The 24851-nt window shown below is 39.4% G+C and overlaps 1 protein-coding gene across 2 annotated transcripts in view; it reads left to right on the top strand.

The window, feature by feature from the left end:
• ANO2 (anoctamin 2) overlaps positions 1-24851 on the top strand; it is a 186144-nt gene that overhangs the window by 84197 nt on the left and 77096 nt on the right. For both annotated transcript variants that reach the window (XM_048934567.1, XM_048934569.1), the window contains 3 exons: positions 3602-3736; positions 7517-7677; positions 11011-11090. In XM_048934567.1, coding sequence (XP_048790524.1) covers positions 3602-3736; positions 7517-7677; positions 11011-11090 — 376 coding nt within the window. The remainder of the gene's footprint in view (positions 1-3601; positions 3737-7516; positions 7678-11010; positions 11091-24851) is intronic.

Below are 24851 nucleotides of genomic sequence, written 5' to 3'. Positions count from 1 at the left end.
ACACTTTTTTGGGGGAGTAAATTTATTTGAAGGCATGTGACTTTCAATCATTTGCATAGGGGAGAGCCTAACCAATAATTAATTGTAATGCAGTTCAAGTTTTGCATAGAAAATATTGACTCGCTTGGGGTGCTTTTGTGCGAAATGAATTGTGGCATGCATGAAATAACAGCTGGCCTACAGTGGAGTATGGAAAACAAAGAACTGAAAAATTTTGAGCAGATTTCCCAGTTCTTGATGTCTAAAATGTATATTTTTAATATATTTATATATATATATATTCACTTTTGTGAGGAAAGGGTTGAGGGAACTGGAGTTGTATAGACTGGAGAAGAGAAGGCTCTGGGGAGACTTCATTGTGGCCTTCCACTATTTGAAGGGAGCACAAAAACAGGAGGGGTATGACTGTTTATGAGGATGGATGGTGATAGGTCAAGGGGGAATGGTTCTAAACTAAGACAGGGGAGGTTTAGGTTAGATACTAGGAGGATATTTTTCACACAGAGGGTGGTGACACACTGGAACAGGTTGCCCAAGGATGTTGTGGATGCTCCATCCCTGGAGGTATAGAAAGCCAGGCTGGATGTGGCTCTGGGCAGCCTAGTCTAGTAGCTGGCAACTCTGCACATAGTAGTGGAGTTGAAACTAGATACTCATTATGGTCCTTTTCAATCCAGGACATTCAGTGATTCTATGATTTTTTGCTTTTTTAACATCGTTATTGAATGATTCCAGAGTTTTTTTCCAGCATGTGTATTCGCATCTCCAGTATCCAACACTCATTTTTGAAAAGTCAAAATCTAAGGATTTATTCTTCTCTCCTTCTTTCCCCATTCCAAAATCTTAGTCTATTACAAATTGCACAGCTTGGCATAGAAGCAGTGCCCAGTACACAAGCATATAATTTAAATATATAATTTTAATATATAAAAATAATTTAAATACTAGGGTTTTTTTAAATACACTATTTTGGCAACAGACAGACAGAATCACATTGCAGATACATGGATTCAAATATTAAATGGGCTAAGCTTACTGGTAAATCTTTTGCTCTTGCCAGTGTACTATGCTGTAATGGAAGTGTTGATAAGAGCCTATGTGAAGATGATAACGGACCTTTTCCTGGGTGCATGTGTGCGCATGCCCCTGTGTACACACTTGCACATCCCTGCAACACTTTGGGACCTGGGGCAGTTCCTGGAGGCTACAGGAAACACAGCACCTTCCCAGCTTCAGCATAATTCCCAAAGAACACAGTAGGGCTGTTTCACCTCCCTTGTCTGCCTCTTTTGCCTGTAGAGCAGCATAATGATATGCGAGGAAAGGCACTGTCATTCACCTTGTTTAACTTCTTCCCTCTGGAGGCAAGAGACTGGCTCCCTTGCCATCCATTCATCATTCCTGAAGGCAGGAATGGGCTTCCATGGAAGCCTGGGGCTGGGACTTTTCATTAGTGGATCCAATCCATCATCAGGAAATGAATGGCATGCCTTTGCTTTCACTGCAGCTTTACGGTAATAACAGTGAAGCAGTGGAACAGTTACCTAGAGAGATGGTGAATGCCCCATCCCAGGAGGCATCCAAGATCAGGCTGGACTTGTATCTGAGCAACTTGACCCAGCTATAGATGATCCTATTAATTGCAGAGTGGACTAGATGACTTCTAAAGGTCCCTTTCAACTCAAATGATTCTATGACTGTATGAAAAGGCATTTGAGCAAGAGATGAATTAGATAGCTCTACTTGTGGAAATTGTTTTCTTGCACTGAGAAATGTATCTGGTTACCTTGGTGCCACTGAAGTCATTCTGTCATGATATTGTTTGATAATTCACACTGTTGCTTACTACAACCTTGTGGATTTCAGGTCTAATGGCTGTATGTCTTCCATGGAAATGAAATTTGCCTTGCTTTTGCACATGTTCTCCAAGCTACAGCATTCTCTCATACTGAAGATTAACACTGTCTGTTTATCACCTTTGAGTACTTTTATTTAGTTCTCCCTTCTAGGATTGCATATCTCCTCTTTTAGTAATAAGCTCTCTCTGGAACAAATAAAATATAGGCATTCATGTAGGACAACACTGCCCTCTTCCCTGTGTATGAGTTTAGGAACGGGCAGTTGTGATGGTATGAGAACAGCAGCAGGAACAGTAGTTATGGAAAAAAAAATCCATTGTTTCAACCATTTGTCCTTTCCTGGGAGCTGTAAGTTTAACTGTAGAGGCTTTTAATGTTACCCCCAATTTCTTTCCTCCTTGGTTCTAGTGCTTTGCTGCCTCTCTTAGGGCAAGTCTGCTCCTGCCACAAGAGTTAGCTTCTGAAATAGAATATTTCAGCATAGAAAACTTCAGCATTACCTATGATGTTGAAAGGTTCCGTATGTATGAATTTTTGGTACTAATTTCTCTCAGAATAGAGTTATTTCTGCAGCCTTTGTCCCAGGCTTTCAAAAATCTCATTTTCTGTTAGGAATAACTTAAATGAGGAATGCATTGGGTAAATGAGGAATGAATGGGTAAAATTTTCCTAGTGTCAGGAGATTTAGAGTCAGTTTCTAAGTGGGATCATGCTCAAATAATGAACAAGTCTTGCCAATTTTTTTAATTAGATATATTATCAAAAAATCTTTGTTCTTTCCACCCTTACTTCATAAATGCATATTTTTCTGGCTAAATGCAATCATATACCCTGTGTACATAATTGTCTTCTGACCAGCACCCTTCCATCTTATTCTTTAGCTTGTGATATGTTTCAAACCAGCATGTATTTTATGTGAATTTAGTCTCATTTTAATATTGATATTGTCATTGCCGAGTTCTTTAGCTCTCTGAATTTCTTGTTTTTTTTTAGTGTTTGTAATCTTTCCTACCAGTATTTTGGAAAGATCAATGACTTTTATCTGTGCTCACTCTGCTACTTTCAGTATGAGTCATGAAGATGTTGAGTAGCAACATGTTTATCAGTATTAACTATAATCTGTTCCTCAGAGCAGGAGTTATTTTTTTTCAAACCAGCTGTATGGTCTGCTCATTTGTCAAAGATATTTATTCTTTCTAAAAAGAAAATACTAGATATGCAAGTAAACCTTCCTGTTTTAATAGAAATTCCGGTTTCTTACTCTATAAAGATATTAGAGGATGCTGTCATTACGTTCCTACAGATTTATTTCCACATTAGTCTCCAAATAAATCTAAGAGGACTTACAGAAGCAAAGAATGATGGCTCACCTGGATGTGCTTTTGGAGAACTGAATCCTTTCCATCATTTTCTGCGAAACATTTGGATGAAATACTGTTATTTTTGATGGAAGTGAGGAGTATTTCATTGACTTCAGTTCAAAGATGTAAGAGGTAGTTTTTTTTTTTTTTTCCGAGCAAAAAGAATTTTGAGTATGTGTTATACTGAAACAGGATTCTCTTTAACTTTAGCAAAGTGCTTTAAACTACTCAAATCATTCACTTCATTTGGTGGTACTAACTTCAAAATACAGAATTTTCATTCATGTTTTTGACAGTTATTTTAAATTTTGGAGATTGTTAAGAAACTAAAATACATTTCAAAAATGATACCCTTGGCATATGTTTGTTCATCTCTTTCAGGAAGTATTTTGGGGAAAAAATAGGACTTTACTTTGCATGGCTGGGCTTGTATACAGAATTTCTCATTCCATCTTCAGTCGTTGGGATTATTGTATTTCTTTATGGATGTATAACCATTGAGAGCGACATTCCTAGGTAAGCTTCTCTATGAAGAGATTTTATTACTTGAAAGTTATGAATGTACTTTTTTTCTATTGTAAGTCTTAGTGAGAAAAGTTGCTTTTAGCAACAAGTCTGAACTACAGTGATGCAGAATTAACAACACTTTGGGCACTGGAAATACACATCCGCTGAGTAGATGAGACATTTGGATGACTAACATTCATTTGTCTGCTCAGTATTGTGGAGTCTGATGTAAAAATGTTTAGTAAGTCCACAGCATTATTTTAATAAGCATGATCAAAGTATTGGACTACTTGTAAGTTCTTTTTTATGCCATCCAGTTGTTTTCTGTGAATGAATATTTATATATAATTGGGAAAGTTCAGAACTCACAGAAGTTAATGAAAATACCATGTCTTGGACTGTTTTGTTCATCTTAGTATGTTGTGGTTTTGCGTTGTTGTTCTTATGTGGAATACTGACAACAACATGCGAACCAGTGGGAGTTAGAGTTAATGCTATGGTTTGCTTTACTGCCTTTTATGAGTATTTTGAATATTCGGATGGTAGGGGAGGAGTGGCATTCCTGGAGCACTTGGTGCAGAGAAAGATAGGTGAAGGTCTGGAGTGCACTCCAGTGACTCTCTCCCTGGCCCCACTCAGCTCCCGGTCGAAAAGGGCTCATGCTCCCCTTGCACTATAATGGAAACTTGCAATTTGGGTGCTCTGATCTTCCTCTCTCTCATTTTGTTTGATTTTTGTTGGATTTAGTAAATCATCTCTTCTGTTGTGTCTCTTCTGTTGGACCCATCTGCTAGCTCTCTGCTTTTCTCCCTCTCCTGGAGCACGTGGCCCACAGTGCATCTTGCTGCTAGGCCAGGGCCTGCTGGATTGCACACAAACTGCTAGTACTCCTTTTTTTTGTTTGTTTGTTTGCTCTTTTCCCCAGGCCTATGCCCCCAGTGTCACAGTTTTAGATCTAGGGATAACTTCATGACATAGTAAAACCAAGTTATTTGCACAAGATGAATATTCTATAGCAGATTAGATATTCATATAATTGATCTTGACAATTAGAAAAAAAGTTTAGTGTTGCTCTCTGTGTCCAGATACAACACTGCAAGGCGATAAAAAGAGTAACAAGATGGCAGAGCAGCAAAATCTTAGGCTACAGCAATTGAGGATCTGCTTAGATGTGATGCATTAGGTGCAGAAATAGCAGAAAGAAACTCCTTTAGGAAGACTGTAAGATCCACAGATAAGCATGGATCTCCAGAGAGATACCCTTGCCTCAACTACCAACCCTTAAAAGGATCCTGGATTCTAGCTCCCCGCCTTCTGGTCAGTTAGGTGCATCTCTTGCAACTGAGCTCCTCTGGGTTGGCCCTAATTTCCTACCAGGTGCTCAATCATCAGTGTCTAAAGGAGGGGTACAAGAGTCTAAAGAGTGAGACATATGAGAAAGGTCCATTGGTTTGGTCCGCCTAGAGAAGATGAGATTGAGGGAGGCCTCATGGCTGTCTACAGCTTCCTCATGGGAGGAGCGGGGTGACAGATGCTGGTATCTTCTGTCTGCTGACAGCATCAGGATGTGGAGTTTTCTCAGGAGAAAAAGATAGGGTATTAGAAAAATGCTCTTAATTGAGAGTGTGGTCAGGCACTGATAGAGGATCCCCAGGACAGTTGTCATGGCATCAACCCTGCTGAAGTTTGAGAAGCTTTTCAAACAACTCTCTCAGACATAAGGTTTCAGTTCTGGGTGGTCCTGTGGGGACTGGGAGTTGGACTCAATCCTTTGATTCCCTTCCACTCAGGAATTCTATGGTTCTATGAATATTGATGCAGTGAAGTCTGCTTCACAGTGTTGTGTGGGGGGGAATACACTATCTGGGACTGACTCTTGGTAGAGACAGCATACTGGCTTAATAGAGCTGTTGGTCACATTTGTTGCAGTAGTTCTTGCATTCATTCAAATAATTGGCAAATATAAAAGCAAATCACTCTGCAGTAGAAAATTACTGCTGATAAGTAAGGATGAATACACTTAAGTTAGGTTGTATTCATGATGCTTGAGGTCCCTTCCAACCCTGTGATTCTGTGATTTTCTTCCAAATTATGAGCTGTGCTTGTCCGTGGGAGAGTTTGTGGTGACATTAAAAATGAAGTGAGATTTGTCTCAAAGATATATCTGCAGTATCCTCTACTGCCTTTCAACATAGAGCAATATTTTAACTATATGATAACTGCTAACAGCTGTATGCCATTCAAATTATACAATAGAAAACATACTGATAGTACAGTTTGAATAGCTCTTCTATTTGAAGTAATAGATAAAGTACTATCGAATGGTGGTTGATTTAGAAGATGATCTTATCGCAACTTACCAGCTGTTAATGAAAATGATGCAAGTTTTACTGTAGGTCACAATCTTGGATAAGGACACTTGAGTTGGATCATGACACTTTTCATGAGTCAATTCATTTGAATGAGACTGTGCAGGTATGAAGTTATTTCACATATAAACCTTATGAAAAAATTGAAAGCATATTCAGGAGAGTCAAGTAAGGTTTGGTGTATTAAAGAATTAATGATAATGATTTTTAAATTATTTGTAGGTACTGTGGAAGTGCATAGTAAATAAGGCTAGAAATTAAAGTGACCTTAAATTTTTTTTTTTCTATTTGTTAGTCTCTTATGTCATGTTTTCCAGGGGGTAGCTGAACCAATCTTGCAGAGTAAGGAGGGAAAGGAAACAATGCTTAGCAAATGAACAAATAGGGCAGAAGTGAAATACTTGTTTTTATAAGATCTACAACTTTTATTTAAATTTGAAAATTAGATTAGCACTCTATACTAGAAAAACAAGGAGCTATTCAGCCAGAGAGCTCTAACTGTGGGGAAATTGTGTTGAGGACCCTGAAAAGTGAAGGAACTTCATTTTCTGAAACCACTGTGGGCACAGTATCTGAATACTCTTAAAACATATTTGTTTAGGTATACTTTAAGAACCTTATGGTAAGTGGTAGTACAGACCAGAATTTGTGTTAAGCCCTATCTTAGGTGAACGTGCACTGTTATTATAAATATCCTTCAAAATAAAATGAAGGATGGAGACAAATTTCAAAGCAAATGGGAAATATAACATCTTTCCTAAAAGTAAGACTGTTGGACAGTGTACAATGCTTGTGTCACTTATACAACCACCTAGTGTATCTTCCTAGCAAATGATATTGTAGGTATAGACTATGTCCATGACACATAACAACTAAAATGCCTGCATTTTGGACCTGGTTTTTATGCAGCATGATGTGGTCAGTAATATGGACAAAAATGCGTAAAGTAATATGATATTTCATGTGGACTTTTGTGCCGTCATGTAAAAATTTGTTTTGTTGGGGGCAAATGAAATAAGAACCCATAGAATTTCCATTCCAGCTACTACAAAATTCTTTAATTCAAGCCTGATCTATGTAAAATCATGCTGCTGAATGCAGAGATGGCAAATTCCACTTTGATTGCGTGTTAATTATTTTCTTCTAGTACTGTTAATCCCAATCTTTACTGTAGTCTTCACAGAATTACTAACAACATGTATACTGATTTATTAAATTGGACCCTGTTTTTAATTTTCTGTTGGTAAGGTACCAGTATTTTAATATTACAGAGGTTGGCAATGTGTTAAGAGATGCAGGGCTTTTGTTCTCTATTACAGCAAGCCACATATTGAAAATATCTTGTAATAGCTATGAATTGCTTCTTGGTATCACTATTGTACAACCCTTTTCTTACTCTAAGAACTCATATCATTCACAGTAAGGAAATGTGTGACAAGCATAATACCTTCACCATGTGCCCTCTCTGTGACAAATTCTGTGATTACTGGAACCTCAGCTCTGCGTGTTCTACAGCTCGAGCTAGCCACTTATTTGATAATCCTGCCACAGTCTTCTTCTCCATCTTTATGGCTCTCTGGGGTGAGTACAATTACCAAAGCTAGATTGTTGGACTGTCTCGCTCCAATATATGGTAGGGAGAGGAGGTTCTTTTAATATGTGTATACCTGATGGCGAGATAAAGACATGATGGGTGAAGTGCTAATCCAAACAGTTTATTACAAATCCTAGTTGATTAGGCATATGGGGAAGGAAAGACAGATGATAGAAAAGGATAGAGGGAGAAAAAGCAAGGAGTCTTTGTAGAAAGCAAGAGAGATAGTCACTACTGTAGGTCCAGCATGATCTGTAGAGTGTAATTGTTGATCTCAGAAACTCAGCCAGTCACTGCGGCGGATGGGAAAAAGCCAGGAGGGTTTGCAGTAAGCAGACCTAGGGGGATTCTTCCAAAGAGGTTTTTTTCCCATTAGGGTAATCTTCCAACAAAGGTTTCTTTGGGAGTTCTTCCCTGAAGTCCTTAGTTTAGTGAGGGCTTTTTATCCCTCATTTCTGTTTTTTTCCTTCTTTTCTCTCTGTTAGTGTGATGTACCTGGTCCAATGGATAGTAAAGGCTCCACTCCCTGCTGGCTTGCCATGCATAAGAATTATTGCCTTTTGCAGTTATCAGCTCCTCCAAACTGCCCCCCAAAAAGACAGAAGTTAGTTTGCTTCTGTTTATCTTGACAGTCATAAGCAGAAGTACTGTGGCACAGTGACACCTGCCACTTGTTCCCCCAGATAATTTGCAACTCTCATTCAGAGTCTTCTCACCAGAAAGGCCTCACGAAGCAAGTTTTGAGACAACAAAAGAAAAACAGTTCTGTCTTTAACAGACTTTTCATTAAAATTAAAGCTGATACATGGCAGCAGAACATTGTACACAGAGTAGAATAATATGAGTGAGTGTAATGCATATAGTTTTACAAAGTTGGCAAAGTTTCCTCAGAAGGCAAGTAATAGAATCTCTGAGCTGAAACTGGAAAAGGAATTATTACAATGCATTCTTTAGTCAACAGAAAGGTTTCAAATGAATGAAGAGCAGTTGGGTAGTCCAGGTAGGGAAACTGTATCATTTTTCCCCTCTATTTCCTTGTTTGCTTTCACTTTTGTCATGTTTTCCATCATTTTCTATTGAAGCAGCAAGTCCTATTAAGCACTTCTGCATTTGGGACTGGAGTGTATTTGGATTTTTCCCATGGGGTATGCAATTATAAAGGTTTAATTTAAGCCCTTCCACTTCCATGTAGGACAACTTAGTGACACAATTTTATCAAAACTTTGTTAGATTCTGAGAACAATGGAACTATTATTCTTATTTTTGTATTTAGAATATATTATTTATGCAAGCTTGTTTTTCTTTAGTGGCAAAAATACTCTGCCTCACTGAGGGGTCAAAACACTTCATAAACAGCAATGAATGCATTGTAGTATTGTCTGGCCTCATCTCAACCACTGTGCTTACACGTGTGTCATTGCTGTTGCTATGCCCTTATTCACTCTAGATCTTGTTTACTGTGAAAGTTAAGGGTGTAATTGCTACTGTAAAATGATTTTAAAAATTTTCTTATTCATTTTTCACAGAAGGAAATTTTAATTCTTAATATGAAATTGTGCAATTATTGCTCTACAGCTATAACCCAGCTATGTGCTTTACTCTAACTCTATTTAAATTTCACAGCTTCTTTTAGAAAAGACTATTATCTTGGGTTTGGGCATAAACAGCATTGAGGTTTTTAGGAATTTGAAGACAGAGTAGACTGTATAAATCGAAAGATTTTGTTTATCTCTTCCTGAAAATCATTCAACAGAAGCCTAACAATACATAATCAGTACTAGAGGGATTACAAATAAGATGAATTTACAGACTTGTGTCTTATGTTCCTACTTCGGCTACCATTTGGAGAGTAGATTAGCAGATAATGGGTCACAGTTTACCTGTTGCCATGAAGTGAGACTGGTTTTCTGCTTATGTAAATTAATGCAAAATTTCTAATTTCAGAAATGCTAGTACATATTGTAGTGAGTATGTTTAGACAAATTTTTGAAAAGCTAAAAGTAGATCTGTTTTTTGAAAAATTGAAAAAAATTCAGTGAGTAACTGCACCTTTCAGAATAATTTTTTTCGGCTATCTAAAATATTTTGAGTTTTCAAAACATAGTTAAAATAACTTTTGCGTATCATTTCTTCCAAAAAGAGGGAGACTAGAAACTTAATTGCTGAGCACCTGGATTTACTTCCAGTATACTGACAATCTTGTCTTTTATTTCTTAAATAATTAAAGAATAATTAAAGGATTCTAGTGTAGAAATATTTGATCACAGTGAACTGTGGGAATGCATGGTGTTTTGTAAGATTCGGATTGTTTTAATAGCAGTGGAACTCTTCCCACTGTTATCATGTATCTCACACCAAATGTAGATGCAACTGAAGGAAGCTAGATCTCAATCTTCATTCTTCTGTGTCTTGGGGTGTTATCTACACATTATTCAAAGTGATTTAAATACTGCTGTGATCAAATAACCTCTCAAGCAACTGAAAAGAGGAAAAGAACTATGAGAAAATAGAAAACAGTGTCCAAAGTTGTTTATTAATATTGTTTTTATATACATTAGATATTCTGGAAGAATGTTGCTATAATTTTCTGGAAATAGGTATCCACAAGCGAACAGGAAGTGCTATTTCTAATAAGTCCAAAAGTCCGTAAATTACAACTAGCAAGGCAAAGGTGTATCTAGAGGAAACAGTATTCATGAGAAGGTTAAGAGACTAAATACCGGACAGCACTACATGATCTGTTATTTCAAAATAATGAAAAAGGAAAAAGAGAAGACTAAATACTGGCCCATGCCTTTGGGCAAAACCCTAAGGTCATGTGCTTACACAGTGTGAAACAATTCAACTATCCCCTAACAATGTATTTCAAATAAAGATTATTTTCATCAATACCGTAATGGGTCATAATATACATGATATATAATATGTATCAATGACTGATTTCAGGAGCAGACTGCACCTACTTTCTTATGTTTCTGACTGAAAGACTGTTCAGATAATTAGAGTGTTAATATTAATACTTAGACCCAAATTTTGTTTCATTATATACTTTGTGACTCATAAGTAAGAGAGACGGTGTTATCGGGGTGCATATCAACAGATCAGGGTTCAGTTCCTGACAACATCTTTCTAGTGCCATTGGGCAATCTGCGGAATCTCTTTTCTGTACTTGTGCTGTGTTCCTTTTTTAGAATTGGAATGGGGATCTTCCTTATTTTTAAGAGTCTAGTATAATAGGCTTCGAATATCAGACGTTGCTTACAAGAAACACAAACATTCACAATAGTGGATTTATTACTCCCATTTATTTTTTTTTAAAGCTACTATGTTCCTTGAGCAGTGGAAGCGTTTACAGATGAGGCTGAGTTACTTCTGGGATCTGACTGGACTGGAGGAAGAAGTAAGTTTCTTCTCCCTGAGCTAATTTACTGTACAAATTATTCTCAGTCTGAGGATACTTTCTAATGAACGTTCTTCAGTTCAGTGCTAGAACTGGCACAGTTTTGAATGTCAGTGTATCCTTCAGGAAATCATCACATATGTACTAGCATTCTAATTTTAACAATCAGTGTTGAAAAGGACTGAAAGATGCCAGCAGCTCATTCCTTGTTGAAAATGCCATATGCTGTTGTACAGAATATGATATCAGAATGAAGTTAATACCTTGTCATATAGATGACACTTCATTATGCGTAACAAAAGTTTTCTGATATCAATTGTAACGTGTTAAGATAACATAAGTAATATTTGCATCTAGGTCTGTCCTCTCTCTGATGCCATATTAAAAACATATTAAGCTTCATGTACTCAGAGCTCTTTAAAGCAAGCAATGTGTTTGATTACTCAAGAATATTTTTGAAATACTTTGTAGTAAACTTATAGGTCTTCAAACTGTACCTCAGTTGGCTGAAAAGTGAGAGATAATAGTTTATTATTATTTACAACATCCCAAGTACATCTTTAGTTTTGTTCTCAGGTATTATCAGAATTATTTTGTCATAGTGTACTTCCTGTTTAAATTACTGAATGTCATCGGAGGATTAATTTCAAACTGACTAAAAAGAGAGGAGCTACTAGCCCTAAATATCCCTTAATATCTTCTAAATGTTGTAACTATGTATTTACATTATGTATGCCATACTGATAGATCCTGCCATGGCATTGAAATAGGGTCAGATTCAGCATCATGCTGTTCAAAATACGAAGTAATTTAAAACTGCGGTAATTAGATTTTCTTTTATAACTTTTAACAAGCTGTGTACCTGCAGAGAATAATTTGTTTTTGATTACTCTCTTTGTTGACTTAAGGAATTGGATTCAAACTCTATCAGATCAAGGCAGTTCTACAACTCCCATTCCAGGAATCTGATCACATCTTGTTGTGTTCCACAACAGATCCTTTAATATCAGACCACGTACAAAGCTAGAACAGGGCCACTTTCCAGCCCTGTTTCTTAAGCTCAACTCAGATTGAAAGTAGAGCTCAAATAAATGAGAAAACTAAGATGAACCTCATGCTGTAGTATGTTTGTATTTTCCACTATTGTAGAGTTTTTTAGATAAAAATTACTGGATAAAATGAAAAAATAACATAGCAGAAAATATACCTTAGTGTTCCTCCTATCACTGTCCCAAAATGCAGCCTTCAGCACCATTTTTAGTGTGAGAGAGACCTCTGAAGTATTCCTGCTCTTGATTAGGTTTTTACAACCTACCTCTGTTTTCTCAACATTTTTAATGCACCCTATTCAATGACGAAGTGGACAATGATTTCAGATTTTAAGGTGTGATATAAACTCAGTACAGCAGCAATCAAAAACTATTGTTTGTCCTATGTGGAATGTCATACTATCAGCTGGGAGAACAGCGATTTTGTAATGATTACGTTACGAACAGAAGAAGGAGAGCAAATTCTTCTTTACTCTTCAGTATGCTTGATGAATCCTGAAGATTTTACTGAATTTCAAGTTAATTCCTTACACTGCAAAATACTGAGTTTTCACACAGTATTTGCAAATTGCTGTGAAACGATCTATAGATCTGTGAGCCCTGTGATTAAGAGTTCTGAAGTGTTGAAGTTTTGTGTACAGGAACCATGAGATCAGCAAGAATCCTTTGTTTATGACAAATAAAGGAGTTCCAGACACACCTCAACACAAGCTGAAGAATTAGGAGTGCAGAACCATTAAAAAAAAAAAGGCTGGAGAGGATTGTGAGGGGCTGTCCCTTGTGTGTGACAGGATCAGTTCTATTTAAATCATTATAAAAAGATGTTTGTCTTATTTGTTCTTAAAGAAATCTGTAAGTGAAGATTTCACTTCCTCCTTCAGCAATTTGTTCTGATACTACTGATTCTAATTTTTCTCTTACTGCTGCTAAGCTTTTCCTAAACCTACTTCCTTGTTCATTATCACTTGTTCCTTCATGCAAAGATAAAGAGATTACCCCATCCTCAACGAAATTCAACTTATTGTTCTCTTTTTTTATGAACTAGCCTCTGCTTTTTCAGTTTTTTTCCTTAGATCTTATTTTCTACATGTTTTTTTGTTCTTGTTCTGTTCTGCACATTTTTCACCTGATCTAGAGATCACTTCCTGTGAGTAGTAATGCTTAAAATGGACATTTGAACTGATATTTTACTTAAACAGGAAGCCAGAATATCATTTTGTCATTCTCTTGGTATAAATGAAGAAATGAAAAAGTTAGATCAGATTTGTTCACCTCTTATCCTTTAAATTAATGGAGATGAAGATAAATTTGTCTCTAAGACAGATGTTGACATTGTGTTTCATCAGTGTGCTAATCACTTCAGGCAGTGAAGTGTTTACAGATGACTTTGATATACTGATGAAAATCGTGGTGGAACATGGAAAATCATGTCTGATCAGGCTAGGCTAGAGGGAAGTAACAGGACTCTGAGGAACACTCGGGATCACTTAACAGAGTGTGAAGGAAAAGGGCAATATGTTCAGGAGTTTTAACAGTTTTAAGACCAGATGGGAGTAAGTTATTTGTTATTAAAAGTCTCTTGGTAAAGGGAAGTTATGGAACTGAAACATGAAGATGATCTTAAGAGTTGATGAGTTTAGAAGGGCATTGTGAAAATTATGTTGAAATAAATGTGTTCTGTGTAATTTTTGTGGACTCTTGACTATAAAAAATTCAGTAAAATTTCTTTAAACACACTAGGCCAAATCTTTTGCTTCAGAAGAATCATGCAATAGATTCATTTAGCAATAGCAGTTTGAGGAAGCAGACTCCCCAAGGCTTATATGCATATGTGAATCTGGACTTAGAGGACAGACTTAGAGGATTTGTGATGTTTCTACATCTCAAATCCACATAAATAATAGATGTCATTGAGTATTAGACTGTTAGATGGGTAATTGTCTTGAAAAGTAGTTGTATGGTTAATAACTAAATAGGAGAGGAAAAGGGGAAAAAAAAAGACTACAACCATGAGAATGGACCACATGAATCTTTGAAATACTATGAAAACACTCATCATGATGTGTATCTAGATGTGTATTTGTGAAACCTAGTGCAAGTTCTGCATTTATTTGTCTGTTTTTCTGTTTGTGTAATAAAGAATGTAGTTGAGGAAGATGTGTGAGAGAACTCCCTTTTACTTGCAAGAGAAAAAGGGTTAATGAAATACTGAGAAACTCTAATTATATGGAGAATAGAAACTACTGGCTTCCCATGAATGTTCAGAAATTGTATTTCTAGGACCCAGTATGTTCTGCTTCAGATGTTCTGGGTAGAGAGATGGAACCTTATTTTACCAAGAGTCATCCAGAATGAAAAGGTAAATATGATCGATGAAATTTTAGAACCTGGAATAGAGTTGGAATAACAAATGGACAGACAGAAAAGACCATACTAATTGAAATACAAGTGAGAGAAGGCATTATTACTCAAAGAATCATGCTGTTATACTGTTTCAGTACGGGGAGAAATTTAGCCGTTTGTCTTTGTTAGAAACATACCTGATAAGTTACAATTTTAAGTTTAGATCCTCTGCTTGTAAAGTAATTTTTATCTTTTTTTTGTGGATTCCCAAGTTTCTTTTCTCTTTCTCTGTTTGACTTTCAACAGGTATTTATTGAATCCTTAAGGAAAACTGTAATTCACTCTGTGGATTATCACTGAGGTTATATGAAATAACAAGGAAGGTAGGCTGAATAATAGAACTGTTGAGAATCAGGTAGAAAAAGAGAGTCTATGTCCTCTGGAAGAAGGGACAGGCTACTTGGGGAGATTACAAAGAAGTAGCTAAGGTATGCAGGGAGAAAGTTAGGAAGGCGAAAGCCCAACTAGAGCTCAGGTAGGCCACTGCAGTAAAAGACAAAAAATCCTTTTATAAATATATTAACGGCAAAAGAACCGCCAAGGATAATTCTCATCCTATACTTGATGCAGCAGGGAATGTGGCCACTGAGGATAAGGAGAAGGCTGAGGTCCTCAATGCCTTCTTTACATCTGTATTTACTCGCCAGATCAGTTATCCTCTGGGCATTTTATGCCCTGATCTGGAAGTCTGGGATGCTACTCAGACTATACCCCCAGCGATTCAGATGAAGACAATTAGAGAGCTCCTCCTCCATCTGGACTGTCACAAGTCCATGGGACCGGATGGGCTACACCCTTGGGTGCTGAGGGAGTTGGTGGGGTTCTTGGGCTCTTGGACCCTCTCAGCCACCTATCGGGGCTCCTGGTTAACTGGAGAGGGTTGGAGGCTTGCTGATGTGATTCCCATCTTCAAGAAGGGCCGTAAAGAGGATCTGGGTAACTATAGGTTTGTTAGCCTGACCTCAGTACCGGGGAAAGTAATGGAGAAAATCATTTTGGGTGAGATCACACTGCACACGTATGGTGCCCAGGGATCAGGCCCAGACAGCATGAAAGGTAGGTCATGCTTGACCAACCTCATCTCCTTCTATGACTGGGTGACCAGTCTGGTAGATGAGGGAAGGACTGTTGATGTAGTCTACCTAGACTTCAGCAAAGCCTTTGACACAATTGCTCACAGCCTTCTTCTGGGGAAACTGTCTGCCCGTGGTCTGGATAGGTATACACTTCTTTGGTTAAGGAACTGGTTAGAGGGCTGTGCCCAATGGGTAGTGATTAATGGAATTAAGTCCAGATGGCAACCCGTTACAAGTGGTGTCCCCCAGGGGTCGGTACTGGGGCCCATCTTGTTTAATATCTTTATTGATGGCCTAGATGAGGGGACTGAGCATACCCCCAATAAGTTTGCAGATGACACCAAGTTAGGAGGTGGTGTGGATCTGCCTAAGGGTAAGGAGGCCCTTCAAAGGGATATAAATAAGCTGGATTGCTGGGCTGAGATGAATGGGATGAGGTTCAACAAGGCTGAGTGTCAACCCCATGCAGCGTAACACAGATTTGGAGACGAGTGGCTAGATGATTGTGAAGAAGAAAGGGACCTGGGGGTGTAGGCTGATGCTCAGCTGAACATGAGCTGACAGTGTGCTCAGATGGCCAAGAGGGCCAATGCCATACTGACCTGCATTACAAATAGTGTGGCCAGCAGGAGTAGGGAGGTGATCATCCCCTCAACTCAGCACTGGTGAGGCTGCACCTTCAGTTTTGGGCCCCTCACTACAAGAAAGACATTGAGGCCCTGCAGCGTGTCCAGAGAAGGGCAATGAAACTGGTTTGGAGCACAAGCCTTATGAGGAGCGGCTGAGGGAGCTGGGATTGTTTAGTCTGGAGAAGAGGAGGCTCAGGGGAGACCTACAACTTCCTGAAGGGAGGTTGTGATGAGGAGGGGTTTGGCCTCTTCTCCCAGGCAACAAACAGGACCCAAGGAAATGGCTGCAAGTTGTACCAGAGAAGGTTTAGGCTAGACATGAGGAAAAAATTTTTCTCTCAGAGAGTGTTCAGGCACTCGAATGGCCTGCCCAGAGAGGTCATGGAGTCACCGTCCCTGGCAATGTTCAAGAGGCGTCTGGATGAGGAGCTGCGAGATATGGTTTAGTAGCTTGTGGTAGCAGTGGTAATGAGAAGATGGTTGGACTACATGATCTTATAGGTTGTTTCCAACCTTGCGATTCTAAGATTCTATGATTGTTATTTATCTTATGATTTTTATTCCCAAAAAGTCACAGAAAGACTGAGCCAGAAAAACAATAAGGTGGAAGGAGCAATAGCTCTTCTCTCAATCTGCACAAAATACTAAACTCGGTGGAAGTTATTTGTGGAGGAACTTATGAAGTTGAGAAAGGATTTAAAAACTTCATAATATTACTTAATGACAGCTGAAATGCACTCACCAGTGCTGAGTATGGAGACAGGATTATTTCCCTAGTCCTGCTCACCACTCCATTCCTGATACAAGCCAGGATGCCTTTGGCCTTCTTGGCCACCTGGGCACACTGTTGGCTCTTATTCAGCTGACTATCCATCAGTACAACAAAGTACCTTTTCATCGGGCAGCTTTCCAGCCACTCCTCCCCAGGCCTGTAGGGTTTCCTGTGGTTGTTTTGATCAAAATGCAGGACCTAACACTTGGCTTAGAAACTCATACAGTTTACAGATCTTTGAGTCTGGCCATCCAGCCAGTGTTTCATCCAACAGAGTATATGCCCATCCAAACCATGGAAAGCTATCTCCTCCATGAGGATGTTGTGGGGGACAGTGTCAAAGGCTTTACTGAAGTCCAGGTTGACTATATCCTTCATCCACTAGGTGGGTCACCTTGTCATAGAATGAAATCAGGTTTGTCAAACAGGGTCTACCATTCATAAGCCCATGCTGACTGGGCCTTATCCTCTGGCTGACCTCTACTTGGTTCGTGATGGCTCCCAAGATTATCTGTTCCATAATCTTCCCCAACACCAAGATCACACTTAGAGGTCTGTAGCTACCAGGATCATCTTTCTGGCTGTTTTTGAAGATGGGTGTTACATTTGCCAGTCTTTAGTCCACTGGGACATCCCTGGTTTGCCAGAATTGCCGAAGAATGATGGAGAGTGGTTTGGCAACCACATCTGCTGACTCCCTCAGCACTCTAGGGTGCAGTCTACCTGTTCCCATGGACTTGTGAGCATCCAGCTTTTGGAGCAGGTTCAAAACCATCTCATAGTGGATCATGCAGGGCCTATTCTGTTCCCCAGCCCTATCTAGCGGTGCAAGGGGCTGTGTGCCCTGGAAGGAACTAGTCTTACTATTAAAGACTAAGGAAGGCATTATGTACCTCAGCCTTATCCTGATCCTTGGTTACTGTGTTGCCTTCAGTGTCCAACAAGGGCTGAAATTTCTTCTTAGCCCACCTCTTAGTGTTGGTAATGTACTGTATGTACTCAGAGCCTGAGTGGTTTGCCCCTCCCCTTCTGAAATGCCAGAGTTTGAACTGGGAAGGGCTGCATTCCTGAGCTCACCCTTTTTCTGAATTGTTGCTGGGAGGGGTGACTTAATTCCTCTTTCTTTGTCATCTTATTCTATATTGCCTGTATCTCAAATAAAGGCTCCATCATCACCTTTGTTTGTTTTACACACCACCATTAGCTACACATTTTGCCAGTGATAAAGGAGAGCCTCCATTCTATGCTTGTAAAAAATCTGTTGCCATTACTGAAAGGCACCATCCACCACCTCACTGTGATAACAACCCCTGTTTGGTCTTCATAAACATTCAGCAATTGCCAATGAATGTTAATAGGCACAGTTTTTCCCACATGGAGGAATTCAGTTGCACACTTTTGCTTCATATGCACTTCTATATTGGGTGCTATTTTGTTATACCATCTCTTTGCTGTCATCTTTTGCATGGCAAAAGAAATGCAACCTAACATTTTTTGGAAAGTTTAACCTCTCCTACCAATATTTGCCTCTTACATTATGGATTAGCATAGCAAAATAGGAAGCATTACTTTTGGAACTGTTGCAATTTAAAGAGTTAATCATGCGACAGTCCTACCTACCCTCGGAAGAAAGTGTGGAGGGGGGGGGAGGGATGTGGGGTGGAAGGAAGAATCAAAAACCTGATTGAGATAGGAGATACTGATCTATTAAAAGGAATGTGAGATAATGCAGAATAATTAAGGGTAGTAAATGTAAACAAACAAAAAATAAAACAGGAGGAGAGAGAGAAAATTAATCCAAATATTTATCAGCAGGCTCTCCATCCCTTACGTCCTGGAAAGAGACCAGAGAGCTCTTCCCCTGTCACTCAGAATCACAAGGTTCCTAGAAAATGCAGTACATCCTAATATATCTTTCCTTTGGACAATCAGATGTATCTTCTCTTTAGAAACTCAGAACTCATGCGAGACTGCTAGAAATAAACAAAAAGCACCGCTCCACAGTGCACTGTGTTTTCTGCACCCAACAGCCTGTCACATGATATTATGATACGGAATACTGATAAAACCAGCCTTTGTACTCTGCAGTACAAAGCAATTTTGGCATTTGTGTAGGTTTATGTAAAAAACTTGTGATCTGTACTTTGTTAACTTAACTGAGCTATTTCCTTATACAACAATGGAATTCTCAACATATTTGATTGTATGCTTACCATAACATGTTCAAATATGAGCGTGTTAAGGTAAATGTCTTGAAATGAGAGTTTCAAAGAAATCTGAGAATTAGATATTCTGATTCCATTGTACCTTCTGCAGAATAAGGGGAAGGAGCTTTCTTAGACCTCAATAGCTCAACAGTTCTCTGCTGTCTGTAGATAGAAATGCCATCTGTACATTCTTGCTATCAATTCTGGCATCTCATCTGTGATCTGAATCTACTGACTAAAGCTGCAGGAAAGTAATTCCAGAAATAAACTGGGCAGTGTTTGTAGTGAGGCAACAAATAAATGATATGAGTTTTTAAAGGGCATTGAGCAGAAGAAGGGAAGAATCACACAAGGGTTGGAAGAGACCTCTGGAGATAATCTAGTAAACCCCCTTTCTTAAGCATGTTCCCTACAGCAAGTTACACAGTAATTTCCTATGTGTTCCAGTTTGTGTCCCTTACCCCCCTTGTTCTGTCCTTGAGCATCACTGAAAAAAAAACGTGGCACCATTTCTTGACACTTGCTCTTTAAATATTTATGAGAAATTTTGGTAAGATCTCCTCTCAGTCTTCTCTTCTTCAGTCTCAGCAGTCCCAGGTCTATTAGCCTTTCCTCATAAGGAAAATGCTCCAGGCTCCTAATTATTTTTGTAATCTTTGTCTGGTCTCTCTTGAGCACTTCCCTGTTTTTCTTGAACTAGGGAACCCAGAACTGGACACAACACTCCGGATGTGGCCTCACCAAGGCAGAGTAGGTGAAGTTAACCTCCCTTAACTGTGTTCTTTTGGCCATGCTCCTTTTACAAGAGGCATTTGTATAGCTGAAACAAATTAGTAAAACCTGGAAAAAAATATGTTCAAAAACAGATTTTCAGTTCAGATTAGCAGTAGGATCTGTACCTCTTCATAATAGTTATGAGCCAATGCTCCAAACTGGATCATAGTTCAACTTGAAAAGTTCACAAGGGTTTGGAAATGCAGCTTTGTGGCTGATTTTTTTTTTTTTTTTTTATGATATGTTTGCAATGTTTGTTTTAGTGAAGATTTCTCATGCAGTAGAACAAATAATTTAAAACATATGTTCCCATAACACAATTAGAGTGGCATCTGGCTTCAAACTTAAAATTCTTGTTACAAACAAAAGTATTTCAATGGGTTACATTTGGATCAAATGTAATAGTGAGAAATAAATGGTGCTGTATTCTACCACAGTTTCCTACAAAGCATGGTATTTTGATATTGCAATGGCAGCATATGTTTTTTGGCTCCAGTTTAAGGGCACTTAAAAATCTGCGGGTACATTTCAAAATACATGTAGTACAAAATACATGGAAAACTCTGAAAGTATTGCCTCCTATTTATTTCCATGGAAATTACAACAGATACAAAGAGCACAATGACACTATTTGATAAAGCAAATTATTAGCTACGAAACAATTTTTCAACATAGTCACCATCATTAGCTATGTATGGCACACTTGTAAAAATCTGCACCAATGGATGTGATCCACTGTTTCTCACCTGCTAAGAAAATGTTGCCCCTGCAGTCCATCTTTCATTGGTGAGCACAGATGGAAGTCAGGAGCTAAATCCAGATCATATGGTGGGTGGGGTAGGACAGTCCAGACAAGATTGCCAATATGCTCCCATGTCTTCAAATCAGCACTGAGCCTGGCATTATTTTATTGCAAGAGGATGATTGTCCCAGGCCTGATTCTGGATATTTGAGCCTTCAGCTTAGTCATAATCACAGTAAAGTGAGTAGAACTGATGGTTTTTCAGGGTTCCTGGAAACTCAGAAGAATCTCCTTCTTACTTTCCCAAAAGACAGTGCACATCATTTTACCTACTAAAGGCTGCATCTTGAGCTATTTCTGTTCCTGTGTGAGCATTTGTGGGGCCCACCTGGTGCAAACTTATATCTATTCCAATACTGTCATTGTTTCCAGTGCACTGAAGCTGATATTCCGCTCCATACACAGTTCCATGGTCATAATCTACTGATTTGCATGGAATAGCTGATAGAGACATTCTTCATTTTGTAATGTGACAACAGTGCATGGTCATCTGGGACATGGCTTGTCTTTCATGTCATTGTTGCTACTGCTGAAATGCACCATCTACCACCTCATGCACTCATGTCCACTGTTTGGTCTCCATAAACATTCATCAAGCATCACTGAATGTCAATGGGTTCTTTTCTGTATGAAGAAATTTGAACTCTACATCTTTGCTTCAGACATACTCCCATGTCAGACATCATTTTATCAGACTACTTCTCTGCTGGTATTTGTTTCATGGCAACAAAATGCAACAGAATATTGGTAGAAAGGTTCATCCTCTACTGCCATACCATCAACATCCCCCTGTGACATTGTGGGTCATAATAATAAAATAGAAATCATTACTTTTGGAGCAAGCCTTACAGTCACATACAGATATATGGTTCAAAAATACCATGGTCTTGATTTACAATGCATTATATCTGCTTATCTATATAAAATACACATTTCCACAGTATACATAATATTTTTTAAAATTATTTTTGTATGATTGCTTTATTTTTAAAGGATCCATTGCCTTGAGAGTTGCTGGCAACACTGCAGCACATAAGCCTTAAGATGATGAAGCTGCTGGGGGAAATAGGAAAGGGCAATGGGGAAATATTTAAAAGGAATAAAAGAGCTGTTCTTTAAGGAAGTGACAAGACTAGCTGCCCAGCTGAAGTGCCTCTACACCAATGCATGCAGCTTGGAAAATAAACAGAGGAGCTGGAAGCGACTGTGCTACTAGAAAACCATGGTATAGTTGCCATCATTGAAACCTGGTGGGATGATTCCCATGACAGTAGAGTGGCTATTGACAGTTACAAGCTGCTCAAAATTGACAGGCAAGTAAGGAGGGGAGGAGGTGTTGCTATCTACATTGGGAAACGAATAGAATGTGAAGAGCTGTCGCTAAACAATAGTCACAAGCAAGTTGAAAGCCAATGGATCACAGATAGAGACCAAGGTGGCAGAGGGAGACTTGTGATTGGTTTCTAATACAGGCCACCAGATCAGTCAGAGCTTGTCGATGAGGCCTTCTACCTCCAGGTATTGGAGGCATTGTGACTGCAAGTGCTCATCCTTCTGGCAGACTTCAACCAGCCAGATATCTGCTGGAAAAGTAGCATGGAGACCTGTAGGCAAGCCAAGAGGTTCCTGAAATACATTGAGGATAGCTTCCTGAGTCAAATAATTGAATAATCCCAGAGGGGGAATACTGGACCTGCTCTTCACCGCAGCAAATGATCAATAGATTGGTAACATCAGGACAGGAGGTTGTCTGGGCTGTAGTGACCATGCCACTATTGAGTTCAAGCTCCAGAGGGATATGAGACAGGCAAAGAGTAGAATTAGAATGCTAAATTTCAGTGAAGCTAACATCTAGCTCTTCAGGGAGTTAGTCAACAAAACCCCCTGGAAACTGTTCTCATATGCAGAGTGGAGCTGGCAGATCTTTAAAGAAGCTTTCCTCAGCATACAAGAGCTCTATATTTCCAGGTGTAGCAAGTCAGGACAGAAAACAAGAGGCTGGTGTGGCTGAACTGGGACCTGCTGGTCAAACTGAAGAACAAGAAGAAAATGCACAGGCAGTGGAAACAGGGACAGGTACCATGGGAAGACTATGAGAAAGCTGCTGGGGTGTGTAGGAATGAGATCAGGAAAGCCAATGCCCAGTTTGAACTATATTTGGCAGGGGATGCCAAGAAGAACAAGAAAGGCTTCTACAGGTACCTCAATCAGAAAAGAACAGTCTAGAAAAGCGTAATCTGCCCAATGAGTGACACAGGCAAGCTGGTAACAACAGACAAGAAGAAGAATTAACAACAGTTTTGCTTCAGTCTTCTCTGATAACTTCTTGCCACACAGCTTTCAAATATTTGGTTTGATAGGAGGGGATCAGGGATGCAGTGTCCCTCCCACTGTAAGAGAAGATCAGGTTCATGACCACATAAGGAACCTGAACATCCATAAGTCTATGGGTCCCAGTGACATGCAACCCAGAATCCTGAGGGAATTAGCTGATGTAGTCGCCAAGCCACTCTCAATGATATTAGGAAAATCATGGCAATAGGTGAAGTCCCTGGTGACTGAAAAAAAGCAAACTTTATACCCATTTTTAAGAAGGGTAAAAAGGACGATCCTGGGAATCCACCATCAGTCCCACCTACGTGCCAGGAAAAATCATGGAGCAGGTCCTCCTGGAATTTATGATAAGGCACATGGAAGATATAGAGGTGATATGGGAGAACAAGCGTGGCTTCACCAAGGGCAAATCCCGTCTGATCAACCAAGTGGCCTTTTTATGATGGTGTCATTGCATCAGTGGACCAGTGAAGAGCCACTATCTGGACTTCATAAGGCCTTCAACACAGTACTCCACAACATCTTTCTCTCCAAATTGGAAAGGTATGGATTTGATGGGTGGACTATTCAGTGGACGAAGAACTGACTGCAGGATTGAGTCTAAAGAGCAGTGGTCAATGGCACATTGTGTAGATGGAGGTCAGTGATGGGTGGTGTCCCCCAGGGGTCAGTGCTACCAATAATCTTTAATATCTTCATCAGTGACATTGATGACAGTGGGGCTGAGTGCACCCTCAGCAAGTTTGCTGATGACACCAAGCAGTGGGATGTGATTGACACACCAGAGGGATGGAATCCCATTCAGAGGGTTCTAGGCAGGCTTGAATAGTGGGCCCAGGTGAATCTCATGAGGTTCAACAAATCTAAATGAAAGATCTTGCACCTAAGTGAAGGCAACCTTCGCTACCAGTACAATCTGTAGGATGAAAGAATTGAGTGCAATCCTACCGAAAAGGATCTGGGGGTACTGGTGGATGGGAAGCTGTACATGAGCCAGCAATGTGCCTTTACAGCCCAGAAAGCCCAGGAAGTATCCTTGTCTGCATCAAAAGAAGCATGGCCAGCAGGTTGAAGAAGGTGAACCTGCCCCTCTACTTTGCACTGGTGAAGCCTCACCTGGTGTACTGTGGAGTCCTCATTACAGGAGATACATGGACCTGTTGGAGCATGTTAAGAGAAGAGCCACAAAAATGATCTAAGAAATGGAACACCGCTCCTATGAGGACAGGCTGAAATATCTGGTGCTGTTCATACTGGAGAAGAGGAGGCTCCGAGGTGACCTCATAGCATCCTTTCAGTACCTGAAGGGAGCTAGAAAAAAGAAGAGGACAGACTCTTTACCAGGGTCTGTAGTGATAGAACAATAGGAAATGGCTTCAAGCTCAAAGAGGGTAGAATTAGGTTAGCCATAAGGAAAAAGTCTTTTACAGCAAGGGTAGTGAGGCACTGCAACAGGTTGCCTAGAGATGTGGTTGATGCCCTGTCCCTGGAGACTGTCAAGAGAAGGCTGGGTCAAGCCCTGGACAACCTGATTTAGCTAGGCATGTCTCTGTTCACTGCAGGGGAGCTGGACTAGATAACCTCTACATGTCCCTACCAACTCTAAGGATTCTATTTGTGTTACTTTAGAAGACCTTGTGCTTGTTTATTAACTTTCAACATTTCTAGACTTACAATAATGGTATTCAAGCTTATTTAAACTTGTGTATTAATTT

This window comes from Lagopus muta, chromosome 1 (assembly GCF_023343835.1).
Source record: "Lagopus muta isolate bLagMut1 chromosome 1, bLagMut1 primary, whole genome shotgun sequence".
Taxonomy (NCBI): Eukaryota; Metazoa; Chordata; class Aves; order Galliformes; family Phasianidae; genus Lagopus; species Lagopus muta.
Note: the sequence above shows the minus strand (reverse complement) of the source record. Positions and strands in the feature narration are given on the sequence as shown.